The sequence below is a fragment of the Pinus tabuliformis genome, chromosome J (genome assembly GCF_031772625.1).
Source record: "Pinus tabuliformis cultivar Carrire ecotype Pingquan chromosome J, CPIR1, whole genome shotgun sequence".
Lineage (NCBI taxonomy): Eukaryota > Viridiplantae > Streptophyta > Pinopsida > Pinales > Pinaceae > Pinus > Pinus tabuliformis.
The window spans coordinates 1,611,300,981-1,611,317,612 of NC_142295.1; the positions used below are offsets into that span (position 1 = coordinate 1,611,300,981).

The 16,632-nt window shown below is 33.7% G+C and overlaps 1 protein-coding gene across 1 annotated transcript; it reads left to right on the forward strand.

Moving 5' to 3' along the window:
• The first annotated feature begins 9,861 nt into the window (after positions 1 to 9,861).
• On the forward strand, positions 9,862 to 15,553 carry LOC149233652 (protein AUXIN SIGNALING F-BOX 3-like). The gene is made up of 3 exons (XM_089379813.1): positions 9,862 to 11,156; positions 13,747 to 14,245; positions 14,411 to 15,553. Exons 1-3 carry the CDS (start codon positions 10,681 to 10,683, stop codon positions 15,161 to 15,163), a joined length of 1,728 nt encoding a protein of 575 aa, XP_089235939.1. The 5' UTR covers positions 9,862 to 10,680; the 3' UTR covers positions 15,164 to 15,553.
• Positions 15,554 to 16,632: the final 1,079 nt, after the last annotated feature.

The following is a 16,632-nucleotide window of genomic DNA, read 5'->3' on the forward strand; positions in this document are numbered from 1 at the left end:
AATTATTAAATTGCTATCATTCTCTTCAATGTCAATTATATATATATCTCTATAGATATATATATGTATGTATGTATATAAAACATTTATCTACAAAAAAAAAATGGTTAATTAAATTAGAAAAATTAATAAAAGAAAGGTTAAACAAATATTCATATAACTCATCTTACAATTTTATTATTGTTTGGAGTACATATAATACATCATGACATTAAAATATTTTATTAAACGAAGCGACAAGAAACGCTAGCTATGTGGCATTGTTCCATCCTAATTTTAAAATTTGAAACACATGTACATTCTCAAATCTCCTTTTTGACTTTTCCTCAATGCATATGCATTAGATGTTTTATAAAGTGTGTTTAAATCATCTCATTTATGTGAGGATAAATTTATTTAAGAATTTATATTATTTTAAAATAGATTAGAATTTTATAGAAAAAATTGTAATAATAAATAGTATGTTTTATTTTTATTAATTTTAAAAAAATATGTGTGTTTGGGGTAGGTCAATTAGTAATGGTTGTGGAAATAAAGTTTCATTGAATTAGAAGTCTTGGGTTCAAATCTTGTGCTATCCTCCCAGATCCGGGTGAGAAGTTGGACATGATGAAGATGTAGTCCTACCAATTTACAAAATAAAATAAAATATTAATATAGATACAAATATTTTATATTAAATAATAAATTGAATTTTATTTATTTTTTAGAATTATGTGATGATTAATTGAGACAAAAACAAATATAAACATAATTTCTTTTTTTTTGACAAATTGTATTGTCTTCTAAATAGTGGAGTACAAGATAATATACTTAAAAATCTTAGGCCGGTCTCTTATTGGGGAGACCGAACCAAAGCCAAAAGTGCACTCTTCGTAGAGAGATAAGAGATAAGGAAATACCGAGATAGTCAAAATTTAACATACAAAAACTGAAAAGTGGGTCTAACCAATCTTGGAAGTAGATAGTAAGAACTAAAAGCCAATAGAACATAAGCATAACACAAACTAAGTTGAGGGTTCAGAATTTGTGGCTGCAACATGAATGGGATTTATGTTGCCTCCGGTCGGGGGTGGGACTCCAAGGTGTTATTCAATGTGTTCCATCCTTAGATCCAGGTCATTCATATGGCGATGCAGATGCTCAAGTGAATGGAGGACATTTTCCCGATACTCGTGCGAGTTCAAAAAGGTTCTTCCAAGGAAAAACTTCATGTACCAATATAAATCGACAGTGTGCATATATTGGTTGAAATATCCACGAGTGTGCCTAGTGTCTACTACCCAATCTATCATCTCAACAAGTACCTTTGTGTCTAAGAGTTAAAGACTGTGAGAGATGCCTTCCTCCTCAACACGGGTTAGTTCCTCCTGGATGGGGCCCAAAGTGAGTTCATGGAAATGGGAAACAATTTTCTCGAGGAGATAGTGCATACATGTGTTGCCTTGGTGAGCCCACTCTTGATAGTAAGTCATACCCTTGCAGACGTAGGTGCGCTAACAAGGCATGGAGGAGAGCTCAGGAAAAAAAGTAGTCAGAAGAAAATACGAAGCTAAACAATGACTAAAAAAAACCAAGGGAGAAACCATGTAACAGAGGCACGAGTAAAAGAAACAACGCAACAAGATCATTTTAAATTTTACTCATGCGTGAAAGTTATGATATAACAAATGGAAGAGGAGGAAAGCAAACACAATCCTAAAAAAGTTTAAAGGCTTGAAATGTTATAGCTATAATTTAAAATATATTCCAATATTTCCTCATATAGGTTAAAATACATACCGCATATAAGTTATACATCCCAATATTTCCTCATATATTTTTAAATGAGGCTGTTTTTTTAATATATATTTCCTCATATACTTTTAAATGAGGCTGTTTTTTTAATATATATTTCCTCATATACTTTTAAATGAGACCTTTTTTTTAATATATAGTTGATTTAATTTAATATTATTTTTTATAATAATTAAGTTTAATGAGTAGATATAAAAAACATTATTATTAGGGAAATTGATAATTAGTTGGGCATGTATTTGTGTGACACGGGATAATTTTGTTCGACACGGGATAATTTTGTTCCTTAGGATGGCACACAAGTTTTGATAGTCAAAGAATTTGAACAAAAGACTTAATTTCTCCCATAAATTTACAGAACACAAACTTCCCAACTATTATCAATATAACCTCTAAGTATAGCTATCTTGCCCCATACGATGGCACATAGGTTTGACAATCAAATACTTGAACAAAATACCTCACTCTCACATAATTTTACATAACAAGAGCTTGCTAAGTGAACTACCCAACAAAATAAAATTATTTACATATTTATTTTGAAAAAGAAAAAGAGACAAAATCAATGAGAAATTTATGAGTAATGATGCAACTTCATCAATATTTGGATTTGGAAAAATGTGAATAATGTATTGTAGTGAATTTATATTTTGAGGGAGATATAATTTTTTTTAATTGTATAAGAGATTTAATTTAAATGTTATTTTGAAATTTAATAATATTATTATGTTTTTTTTGTTATTTACTTAAATAATAAAGTAATAAGATATGTCTATGGGGTCTTGGATAGATGGTTTTCAGGTGCTTTATTAAGACATTCTTTGATGTGAAATCGCATGTTCAATTTCTTGCCTAATTGGGGTGATATATGAGACATAATGAAGATTTAGTCCCACCAAGCTTAAAAAAAAATGGTGTATCCCAAGGGTTAGCTTAGTTGGTCAAGTTCTCATTGCTAAGTACCTTGCCAATTGGGATGTCACGGGGTCAAATCTCCTTGACGCCCTTAGGGTTAGGGCTGCTTGTTTCGCCGGCAGGTAGATCCCTTCAAGTTGATCTACCTGGATTTTCCCGTGGATGTAGCAGTCATCTAGTGTCCATGAACCACCCTTAAAAAAAAAATAAAGTAATAAGATGAAACTTAATTGAATTTAGTTCAAGTGATTGCGCAATAGAGTATTATTTTCTTCACTTGAGTTTTATTCTAGTATATTGTTGTAATGATTTTTAGTGTTGTTGTTAATTTAGCCTTATACATTGAAATCATAAAATGTGAGAAGTGTTGAAAAAATTCCATACAATTTTTCTGTGTGTGTGTAAAATAGCTTCGAGAGTTAGCTCAATTGGTTGAGTCCTCATCATTAAAGCACCTTTGCTATTGAGAGGTCATAGGTTCAATTCTCTAGACACTCTCGGGGTCAAACTCCCGTGGTTGAATTAGCAAGAAGTAATCCCTTTGGATAGATCTACCTAAAATACAAATATTCCATGAACAATAACGATCACTCATCTACGAAGTACATAAACCACATATATACTTTAAATAATTAAATTAAAAAACTTTTAAATAATAATATATTCCAATTATATATAAATAAAATATTAATATATAAAAATAATAATTATTAATATTATTATAAAAAATATTAATATTAATAAAAATAAAAATATTCCTTAACCATCATGGTATTAAAATAATATATGTGTACCGTTGCCACCACTTAGTTGGAGTGAAAAACTCACTACCATGTTTTTGCCACCACATCACTCACATGGTTGCAGATAATGTTAAAAGCATCTTCCTCAGACCAAGTGCAATCAATGAGAATAAAATAAAAATGAAGCATTGAATGGAGCACTTGCATATGATTCTTTAATGCTTTGCTTATTAGAGAGAGAATATAAAATTTTCTAGAGCCTCCCTTTTTATGTGATCTGTTTTTTAAACTTTTTCTTTATACGTTTGTTTTGGTCAATCAAAGATTAAAATAATATATTATGTGGTGGGGAATTTGTGTGTAGTAAATATAAAATCGTTTATTAAGTGACTATAAATATTATTAGAGGTTATTAATTGATTGTTATTTAAAGAAATGTGTTTTATTATTATTTTTAAATTGCTATGTTATGAGGGGTGTGTTTATGTTATTATAGAGATTATGTATATTTATTTGTTTGAAATGCGTCGAAATTATTGAGATTAACGATAAATCACATAGGTTGATTTGAAATGCGTTGGTTTAAATGTATCAATATGATTTTTTTTTTCGAAAATGTAATCAACATATAGATCATGAAAGCTTGAATTTGAATATATCTATTTGTGTTAATATGAGTTTATTTCTTATTTGTTATTAAGTTAACATTATAAATTTAATTTTGAAATATTGTTAATAATAATACTAATTTAATTTTAAAATTACGGTTAAGCTAAATATTAAGTTGGTGTATAATTTTTTTGTTTGTGGGATAAGAGATCCACTTCCATGTAGCTATTTGATTGTTAAAGTTTATATATGTCATACATATTTTTTTAACGTGAATTTTTTAAATTAGTAAAAATAAAGTATTGTTATTGTTTCAATTTGGTATTAATTCCCCTAATGATGTTCATTTTTTGTGGGTTCATGTATTTGTGTAAAGAGAGGTTGTTTATTGTGGATAGAGCCAAAGTATAACCACCAAAAAAAACTTTAGTGAAATATATGCTCGTAGTTGTAACTATTTAGTTGAAGAGATACTTTCGCAATTTTTGAAATGCATCTATCTTAAATTGAATAATTGTTACTCTTGATGTTTATTAAATTTATTTAGTAGAAAATGACATGTAAAACTATAGTACAAGTCTCTACATAAAATATTTTATGTATGTCTTTAATTATGAAGAGAATACATGTAATGTATTACAATTTATGATTAAAGTAGAAGAAAACAAGATGTGGAGAAATTGCATTTTTGGTCGTTAAGGTCATTCAAACTCCAAGATAAAGAGAGAAACATGACTTGGTTGCATACATGAAAATAAGAGGTTATTACTTCCATAACCAACATCTAATGTGTAAGGGAATGTCCCTGAGTTAATTGTCTCGGATTTTAAACCTCACTACCATTTAGGTTAAATAAACCTCCACATGAAATTTGTGTCTGTTTGCTTATATTGTCAATGAAATGTGAAGATGTAGTTGGAGATGAACACTTAGAATTTAGACTCAAGAATGAGAAGGTTCATTTGAAATATAAGATTGGAGTTTTTAGACCCTCTCATGCATTTTTGCGTATGTTCGCTTATATTGTTAATCGAATATGAAGATGTAATTGGAGATGCATCATTTAGAACTTGCAGTTGAGAATGGGAAGCATATCATACACTTCATCCATTCATTAGTGTAATGGTTGTCATAATTGTAAAATAAATAATGAGTTATTCACTCTATGCATTCATCTCATGTCTTGGGAAGGCGACATTGCTAACCAAATCACTAGATTTAAATGAGTGATTATCTAACACTATTTAGCAAAATATAGTTAATTAACAAATTAACTTATGCCAATAACAATTTTTTTTCCCAAATAATATATCATAAGAGAAAACTCTCAAGCACTTCACCTCATTTCAAAAATGGTACCTAGAGTAAACCCTACATCTTCAAGATACAAGACCAAACAACAATATATTGATAATCCATATATAACTCTTTGAAAATTGACTCATTAAAAATAAACACGTCACAATGCAAAATTTAAATTAGTATAAATAAAAAACATTTTTTTCTTTTAACCACTCAAACTACACCCAATTAACATACCAACTATCATTTATATAATAATACTAATTTAATTTAATTTTAATTTTAATTTTTTAAATTATAATTTAACAATCCACTCCTAAAAACCTCCCCAAAATATATATATATTCTTATCATTTAGTTGCCATTTAGTTCCCACATGTATATTTGCAACATAATATACATAGAATGGTATCTTGTCTATCCTGCCAATCTCCCCAATCTCCCCACCAATCCCTCTAGATTTAGCTCAGCTTATCTTCGACCATGACTCAAAAGTACATACTTCACTTTGTGGTGAATTGAATACTTATTATTATAATAAATGCAAGTCGGTACTTGCTAACTATAAAGAGGAATGAATGAATGGATAGATTGAAAGGGTGTTAGTTCATGGTTATTGTCATTTGGTAAAGAATGGACCATCTCTCCAATCAAACTCCGAAACTGAGGGGACCAGCGCAATTCTTTTGCCCTCATTCCACCCCACCAACTCTTGTCTTATGCATTCTTAGTCAAACCAGTCCCTCATGAGAATTCAACCACATTATCCTCTAGCGGGACCATACCCACAATAGGACACCACCCCTTCCTTATCTTGTTTTCTAAGTGAATGAGACAGACACCATTGTTTTCCCTGAGGCAGACATCATTCATCAAGTTTCTTTCCAAATAAAGAAATCCAATATAATTACAATGTTTAAAAGTCTAAATAATAAAAAATCAAACAATCAAATCAACGATTAGATATAGGAACGTCTACTTACCAATTAAATAAGATTACATGAAAGAGGTTAAAGAAAATGATAATAGTAGATTTTTATTTTTAATTTTTTTCCCTAATTTTATAAGATCATAAATTTAATTTATATATTTAAATAATTTTATTAATATATTAATTTTTAAAAATGGAGAAGATGTTTATTTTCCTTGTTATTTTAAAAAATTAGAAAGATGTTTATTTTTCAGTTGTCATTATAAGAATATATTTAATTGTTCATTAGTCAAATATATCAATAATTTATTACTTAACAAGAGTTGGGATGTTGAAACAAATTTAACTCGTATCTAAATCATGGGTCCTCACTTATTTAGATCGTGTTCATGATCTAGGGGTTTCAGATATGGATCGTGGCAAAGAATTTCAAATTTTTTGGAAGACCCTAAACAGGGAATCAATCCTCATTGGGACTCATTTAGTGCAACTAGTTTCATATTTGAAAAAAAATAGGTGCACAAAAAATTGGGGTTTCCAACAAATGTTCAGAATTTGATTTATGAAGGGCAAATTATTGCAAGATACCATCAAATTGAATGAATACGACGTAGATCAAAATTCTACAATCATCATAAATTTGAGATTGCAGGGTGGAGGCCCAAGACCGAGCATTCCACCTAGAACAATTTTAGTGGTTAATGGTCCAAGTTCTTTTAAGGATGTAGTGAGAGGGAAAGTTGCCACACAAACTCCAAATATCACTATCCCAGGGCCTTACCTAGTTGAGAAGAGGGAGAAAGCACTAGATCTGTTAGTAAAATTGCCAGAAGTGAGTGGGCTTTTCACTATTCTCCAAGCTAGAGATTTAATTTGCCGATTTAATGGCTTATGGCCCAAGTCTGAAGATCTACATCAATGGATCTACCTCAACTGGACTAAAAATTTTGATATCTACCTGTGTGCAAAGGGATTTTTTGTGGTTCAATTCGACAATCAGATAGATTTGGATTATGTCATAAACGAATGACCACAATTTTGGGGAAGGGCGGGCCTTTTTGTCACTCCATGGCTTCTAGTTTTTGATGCCACAACAATGGTGGTTACAAAGATGTCGGTATGGGTAAGATTGCACAACCTTCCGCTTCCTTTTTGGCACCATCAAGTTTTAGAAGGCATTGGAAATTCATTGGGAAAATTTAAAGATGGAACGGGAAAGAATGGACAAAGGTATCTTTACTTTTTCTTGCATTTGCGTGGAGACAGACGTAAGAAAATGCCTACCAGATCACATCCATTTGACTCATAAATATTTCAAGTGGACCCAGTGGCTAGACTTTGAAAATACTGCATTCAGGTGTTGGTTCTACCATCAAATGGGGCACCTGTAAAACTAATGCCCTCAAGTGAAAAAATGACAAAGAAAAGATTGTAAAAGCCAAAGGGATGGAAATTTTTAGATCTACATTCTTCAAATGATGAAGATGAAGAAATCGATGAGAGTCTTCAACAACCAAAAGTACATAATTAACAAGGCTCCCATGTTGAGGAGGGAGAAGAGAAGCAAAAGGATCGTGCCAAAAAAGCCACTGATTTAGTAGTGATCCAAACTTCAAGAAATCAGCATGAGGAAAGCGACAACATCCAAGGAGCAACAAAGATCATAGTAGGAGAGCAACAAAAGGTGATCATACCCTTTCAAAAGGAAGTAGGGGGCATAAAGCAAACCCATACATCTGAGAGTTCGGATTCAGACAAAGAAGCTCCCCCCAAGGTGGAAGGCAACCAAATGGAAATAGTATCAACTGCTCCCAATCAAGGAGTTTGGCAAGGTGGAAAAAAGAAAGGAAAAAAAAGGGAAACTAACTAATTATTATCATACTTAGTCTCGACAATATTATCTAATTTTATTTATTTATTTTGTGCATTGGTCGAAAAACTGATTGATCGAATACTTTCAGGCATCTGCAAAATGTAATTTGTTCCTTGGTTTTCAGGGTACATAAAATTACGTTTTTTTCTTCGGAAAAGAAAAAAATAAAAGTCAAAACGTCACTGAAAAATGGAACATCTACTCTTTGAGTTTTATCACAACATGCCAACACTTCTCTATATAAGAAATGATCCAAAAAGGGGACACCTACTCTTTGAGCCTTATCAGAACATACCAACATGTTCTTATGTAAGAATTGATCCTTGGTGAAAGAGAAAGCAAACCAATTTCCCAACCACTCAAATCATACCAACAAAATAACTTATAACCATAAAAAAAATCTTGAACCATAAAAAAATCAAAGTCATAACTTTTTGCCAAACTATAATGAATTGAAAATGTAACTTTATTCGATTATCGCATTACCTTAAAATTTAATTTTAATGTAAATTATCTTGAGATAAATAGTTAAATCTAGGTTTAGTTGACATAACATTTTACCAAACTATAATGAATTGAAAACATACTTTATTCGATAATCACATTACCTTAAAATTTAATTTTAATATAAATTATGTTGAGATAAATAATTAAATCTAGGTTTAGTTTTATTAGATTTTTAAATATATTTTCCAATAATTTTACAAAACATACCATACTAATTAATTTAGATTATATTAAAAATAAAACAATACAAGCAAATACATAATATTATAATGAAAATAAAATGATATTAGTAAAATAATTGTAAAATTATTATATAGTGTATAATGATTAAAAAACAATGGTAGTTATTTTTAAGGAGAAACATGTGATAATTCTTATGTGCAAAAACCCTTATAACAAAAAGTTCAAGCTTCACTTTTTTATTTTAATGATAAGTAGCATAAAGGACAAATAATCTCAAATTTTGGAAGGATAAAAAGTTGAGAAATTATGAGTTGGAATGTTATTTTTTCGAGCCATAATATTGATATATAAATTTGAGAAAATCATTTTAATAGTTTTACAATTTATAAAATATTAATATTAATTTTTCATATTTTAAATAAAAAATTATTGAATTTTAAAATTTCTAAATAATTAAATTTAAATATCATTAAAAATAATTAAAATCAATCTCATCAAATATTTTACATATCTTTTTACAAAACCAAGTATATATATAACCCCAATAAACATTATTAATTAAAATTTAATAAGAAATTACTTTTTAAATAGAAACATTTATAATGAACCATCCATTTATTATCACAATTAAAAAAAACTTATTAATAAATATTTTATTATAAATTTATATTTATATTTAAATCTTTAATTTTACCCAAAACTATATAGATATATTAAAAAATCTAAATTTCTATTCAAAATTATATAAAAATATATTCCAAACATTTTCATTAACAAAAAAACAAATTTCTATTTTATATATTTTTCAATTCTTTATATTCAACTTGATAATAAATAAAAATATTATTATTTATTTTGTTTAAAAAATTAAACTATATTTCTCTTCTTCATTCTCTTTCCGAAACTATATCACTAAAAAAATCTCAAATCTCCTAGAAGAAAGGGATTCATTTCTTCTGTATTGTATTATTCCATTAGAGTCTTGTTACAATGAAACCGCTGGAGAAAAGGGATTTGATTCCTACAGCATATCAATGTTGTTAGACATCTATAATGGTAGAACAAGATCATTTGCCCAAGCAAGGGATCACTATTTACTAAAGTCTTAGTTGACTCCACCCACCCATGGGCCAGCTTCGAATCTTTCATATTTGATAAATCAGGCGAGACTTACCATAAGTAAGCCTAAACTGATTTATATCAAAGTTTCACCTGAGAGTTCCCCAATGGACACTTACTCAAAATATGAGTTTATCAAAGTTCTACCTGTGAATTCTCCAGTTCACCCTTAATCAACCCATCCCAAAATAATTGGGAGTTTCTGAGTATTAGGGTGAGTGGGTGACTCCATTCATCTCTCTGACACATGACAGATGAGGTTAAGATGCTGTTGTTGGTGCTGCCGCTGCCATTGGCATTGGGTTTCGTTGTGCTAGGCTGGAATCTGGATGTGGCCTTATTTTAATGAAGCCTCCGTATCCCGATGGTCTTCACTCTCTCGGCCCCGCTGGGCATTTGGGTATCCTTCATAAATATCTATGTTCGCTGTAACAAATTGCCAAGGTCTGTGACCAAGGGGAAATGGAGCCCACGACCAGCGCTCGTAATTAGCTGGAGCTAAGAACCAAAGTGTGGACCATCTGACCATCCATCCATTCATTGCCTCTCCGGCTCTGGAAGTTTGAGGGGGCGAGATTCGTCCACTGGACCAACGTGGATTCGGGATAGGCTGTCGTTTTCGAGAGATCTGAAACAGCGGGGGTTGCAGGAATGGAACTGCAGACCTCCTACTGAAGGCCAACAGTGCGAAGGGGTTCGGAATGATGAAGAAGAGAGGGGATTCTTCGTCTTCATTCCCAGACGAGGTGCTGGAGCACGTGTTGTTGTTCGTGGATTCGATCAAGGACAGGAGCGCGGTTTCGCTGGTATGCAAGGCCTGGTACAGAGCCGAGGCCTGGAGCCGCCGGAAGGTCTTCATTGGAAACTGTTATTCCGTCTCGCCGGAGATCTTGGTGAGGCGCTTCCCCAAGATAACAGGCATAACTCTCAAGGGAAAGCCGCGCTTCTCAGATTTCAACCTCGTTCCTCCCCACTGGGGGGCGGATATTCATCCCTGGCTCCTGGTCATGCGCGGGGCCTATCCATGGCTCCGGGAGCTGAGGCTTAAGCGCATGATCGTCACGGATGAAAGCCTTGAGCTCATAGCGCGTTCCTTCTCTGATTTCCGCGCTCTCTCGCTCACCACTTGCGAAGGTTTCAGCACCGACGGCCTCGCAGTCATCGCAACTCATTGCAGGTTTTGATTTCTTTTTTCCTCTTCTGAATTCCTAAATGAATGCAAAACCTCTGTAATAACTCAAATATGTAATGTAACCACCTCCCTCCTAGATCTTTATCTACCAATTCCCTATATCTGGTATGGACATCCAGGAAATTTTTACCTTGAATTCCAGTGTTTGGTGGAACAGCATTTGTGTGAATACCGGGTAGGCATCCTCGAGCTTCGCAATTTGGAGGTCGATATCAAATAGGTCTTCGATGGGTATACGCTAATGTTGATTTTCAATGCCCCCATTGCTCTGTAACACTCACTCATGGATCGCCACAATCTTATACCCACGCCACCTCGGCTGCACAGCACCTCGCTTCTCTTGGTGCCATAACAGATAGAGGCTTCACCACTAGTTGTTCATTACCCTCACAGGCTTGTTTGAATGGTCATGGAGAGTCTGTGTGACAGTTTAAATTTTTCTGAAAGTACCCTTTTAGACTCCAGTATACACCAGGGACCACTAGCAGACCCCTTTAACAAGGGAGATGGCATTCAAAAGATGAATAGTCACAAGTGCTTATTCTCGGTTAAAATGTCATGACGGGGGTTACTCTATTGGCGAAATTTTCCAGTGATTGCGCCTGGATCCTACCACTCTCTATAATTTTTGGAAAAATCTCATTCCACTTTTGAGCACTTAAGTTTGAGTACTTAACTGAAAGAGGGATTTTTGTTACCTTGCCAGTCCCGATTAGTTTACAAAGGGCAAACATGTTATGAGTTGAATTGGGATTTGAACATGAGTGAGAAGGGAAAACATGTTATAAGTGTGATTTGAAGATGAGTGAGAAGGTAACGACGTTCCCTCTTTAACTGTCCAAGCTATGTCCAAGCTAAACCCAATTGACACTTGATTCCAACCACTTATTTGTGCTTAGTTAATGGCCTGACATTCTACCTTCTTCATTGCTGTCCCTACAGCTCCATTGACAATGTGGTCATTTTGCACCATATAATTCTTTATCTTCTGAAAACAAGGGACACCCATATGTAATCTTATTCACTCTCACAAGTTTGCGTGTGTCTTTTATTAGTCTCAAATATATTTTGAAGGGAATTATGGTTCCCAACATTGCGAGAAATTATCCTTCAATGAGCATCTTGAACTGAAGCAATACCCATTTGTCAAATTTCGATCCACAGGTTTGGCTTTCTCGGAGAAGGGCTTCATTCGGTGCAGCTTGTAGTACTTTCACTCTTCAAAATCCTTGAAAATTATCATAGCTTGAAATTTGTGGATTCTTTGTACGTGGCACAGGGTACAATTATTTGAAATTAAAATAATAATATTTATGATTGTATGGGGTCAAGGCAATGTTTTAGGTCACAGTCTTAGCTGGCACACTAGATTTGGCATGTAAGATCCCACTTTCGTGTACACATTCTTACCCTTTGAGTTTTGCCCTCATGATATATATATAAGATCCCAATTTCGTGGACACACTATTACCCTTTGAGTTTTGACCTCATGATATAGTAGTTGTAGTAGGAGCCATATTATTGTGAAACGAAATTGTTGACCAAATGCGATTGCCATTTTATAATATAAGGTTATCACAAAGACAATAACGACAAGCAATGGTGATCCACAAAGTATACATGTGCATAGCAATGTTAGTACTGGACCGAAGGAGCTCTCACTTCAGCCTGGGGACTTGCACCCGTCAAACCAGCTTTCAGATTGGAAAAGATTTTGCTACATATAGTACTTCATAGACCACTCATGTCTCACTGTATCTCGGGCACCATCCTGCCAACACAGATTGTCTGAACTGCAATTTCTTCCAGCTCATTTTCATCAAACAGAGTGTCAAAATATATGTTTCTTTTGGTCAACTTGTTTTTATGTACTTAGCTGGTAGCCTGGTCCATTGCTTGTTCTGGTGCAATCGTTTCTCCATTTTAATTTTTAAGGGAATTGAATCAAGGGAATTGGAATGGATATTTCAGTTAAAGGGTCACAATATAAGTGGTTGATCCAAACCCTTAGTTCAGATAAAATGGATTCCAATGCAGTTCTGTTGTCAATCTGATCTGAACATTGCTACAGGAATTCAGATTTCAAGTGAAGTAAGCATTTCTTTACTAAGTGAAATTCAGTAGCTTATTTAACTAAGTCGTCTAGGTTCAACAAAAGGAAAATCTACCTGTAATGGTTTGATATCAATAAATTTTAACTGGAACATGGTAGTCTAATTGATACCAAATTACTTGGTTTTATCGAAAGACATTGTTTTTTCTCTAAACCTTGGCGCCTCCGGTGTGTCCTGTTCAATCTTGAGTGTTTTTCTGCTGTCTCCAAAAAACATTACGTGCACCTTATCAATGTGTTTGTTTGTTTCCTAGTTGTGCTTTGTTAGAATTGAAGAGTAATGAAGATTTCTGAGCATAATTATCTTTGCAGGAGAAGCCCTTGTTCTATATGATTGGTCTTCTGGGAATAATGTTCTCAAAAATATATTCCAATCTATATTTTTTGAACATGTGATGCTTCTTGTAGAGTTGCATTTTTTGCTTGCTGTCAGGAATTTTTATTCTGTCGTTTGCTTTGCAGGAACCTGCAAGAGTTGGACCTACAGGAGAGTGAGGTAGATGATCGAGGCGGTTACTGGCTGAGCTGTTTTCCAGAGAGCTGTGTTTCACTAGTGTCACTGAATTTTGCTTGCCTGCAAAGTGAAGTGAATTTTGATGCCCTTGAGAGGCTTGTGGCTAGATGTATTTCTTTGAGGAGTTTGAAACTAAATAAAACTCTTTCTTTAGAACAATTGAAGCGGCTTCTTGTAATAGCTCCTCAGCTGATGGAGCTGGGTACAGGTTCATTTTTTCAAGAGCTCAGTGGTCCGCAATTTACTACAGATCTGGAAAATGCTTTTAAGAACTGTAACGAACTTAGAACTTTGTCAGGGATGTGGGAAGTAGCACCTCTGTATCTTCCTGCCTTGTATTCTGTGTGCTCAAACTTGACATTTTTGAACTTAAGCTATGCGGCCAATATCCGAAGTATGGAGCTGGGCCGTCTTGTTTCTCATTGTCCTCAACTCCGGCGGCTTTGGGTAAGAAATTATTTCCCACTTTTCGTGTGAAAATCTTATTTTCTTGTAATTTATCTTCTGAAATATTTTATGTTGATCTCTCTTTATTTGTGTTATTTGTGTGCATGTCATTTTCAAACTTGTCTACACTGTTGGTAAAGCTAACAATGATTTATTTGGATGTAGGTTCTTGATACTGTTGGAGACAAGGGTCTGGAAACTGTATCATCAAACTGTAAGAACTTGAGAGAATTGCGGGTTTTTCCATTGGATCCATTTGGCCAGGATCGAGTTGGTGTCACAGAAAAAGGCATCCTTAAAATATCTCAAGGATGCCCTAATCTTAGTTATGTTTTATATTTCTGTAGGCAAATGACAAATGCAGCAATTATTGAAGTGGCTCAAAATTGCCCCAGGTTAACACATTTTCGCCTTTGTATAATGAATCCCTGCCAGCCAGATCATTTGACAGATGAACCTATGGATGAAGCTTTCGGAGCAATTGTAAAGATTTGTAAGGGATTACAACGATTGGCAATATCAGGTTTGCTTACTGATAAGGCTTTTGAGTACATTGGTCTTTATGCAAAGAATCTAGAAACCTTGTCTGTGGCCTTTGCTGGAAGTAGTGATTTGGGCATGGAATGTGTATTGCGGGGATGTCCAAAACTTCGGAAGCTTGAGATAAGGGATAGTCCATTTGGCAATGCTGCCCTCCTATCATGTCTTGAACGATATGAATCCATGCGTTCATTATGGATGTCTTCTTGCAAGGTTACAATGAGTGGTTGTAGGTACCTTGCTCAGAACAAGCCCAGGCTTAATGTGGAAATAATAAAGGAAAACGACGAAGATGACAATGATGCAGACAAATTATATGTCTATCGAACAATTGCTGGGCCAAGAAGGGATGCTCCAAATTTTGTGCTCACCTTATGATCAGATTCTTCTTTTTATCGTTATGGACAGTCTGGTTAGCTGCCTGGATTATCATGAAATGATTACAGGGAAGAATCATCTTGTATATATCTGTGACTTGCTCAACATGTAGGATGGGATACCTGCTGAATTGAGACACACCATTGTAAGGCAAGGAATCTGTCATTAGATGTGGATGACTGTTGGTTTTTTCTCATTGGTGTGTACTATCCATTAAAGGTGGCACCACCAATTTGTCAGATTTGAGTCCTTCGTTTATTGGACTCACAAGTTTCATTTCATAATAGGTCTAATCTTGGTTAACTTGTCGGGCTACTAGTTGTTTACATTCGGCTAATTTGTATTGCTTCAGTTAATTGGTATGCCTACATTGCGATTGCAGTTTCTGCATTTTTCTCTCTCAGCAACGCAAAAGAAAATGAGGACATTTATAATGATATGATATATAAACTCGTGTTTCACCAAAATGGTAGGACTGCATATTTGGGATGTTAGTTTTAACAGATCGAGGCAAAAGTGTCAACCCTGCGGATTATTCTATCTTCTGCTAGATATCTCTATATGAGAGAAGATTGTATGTAGGTTTCTTGATAGTCAAGTGTGCGTTGGTTTTACCTGACCTTTAGGATATGCATTCAAAAATTTTCAGTTGATTGAGAGTGCAGCTATGTTTAGTTTGTGGTTTCATTTAACATTGGATCTTTCAGAGGTATCGTATGCAGGAATTTGGTTAGGGTGATCAATCACAGTTCCCATCCCTTGTTTGCATTTATAGCAGGACACTCAGTGAAGTAATTATAAATTGCTTTTGAAAACAAATTAGTTTGAGAGACCACAGTTGGAGACCCAACCTGCAGTAGATTATTCACGCGTATTGAATTCCAAGCCTTATGTTGATATAACAATACACACTTCTATAGGATTCAATTCATATTAATTGGCTAAATTGCTATCAATATGAAAATAATTTATTCTTTTTATATTTAGGAACTTAACCCATTTGAGATTCAATTTATGACTGCACATAAACCAGACAAATGCTGTCAAAAGCATGTACAGGCATTGGAGATTTTATGGGTGGTGAACACATCTGCTTTCTTCCACAATTAAAGTTGATAATGCCTCATCGTTTTAAAATGACTGAACTTGGAAGGAGTACTTCGATATCCGAAGTTCTATTTTGGATCTTATACACTATTCTATTTAGATTGCAAAGCATCCCAATTCTAATATGATGCAACCTCGGTAACATACACTCTACTCTTGTCACAAGTGCAACCATTATTTTATATGAATACCAATTGTTGTTCTCTATAGGGATGAAATTATAGACGAATACCAACAGTGTTCTTCATCCTGTAGCTCCTTCAAACATAATTTGAGATAGCAATCCGCCACTTCAATCTCTCGGGATTTCTTTTTTTTACCAGCCCAGGTGATGCAGTGTCCTTTTTTGTCATAACATATCC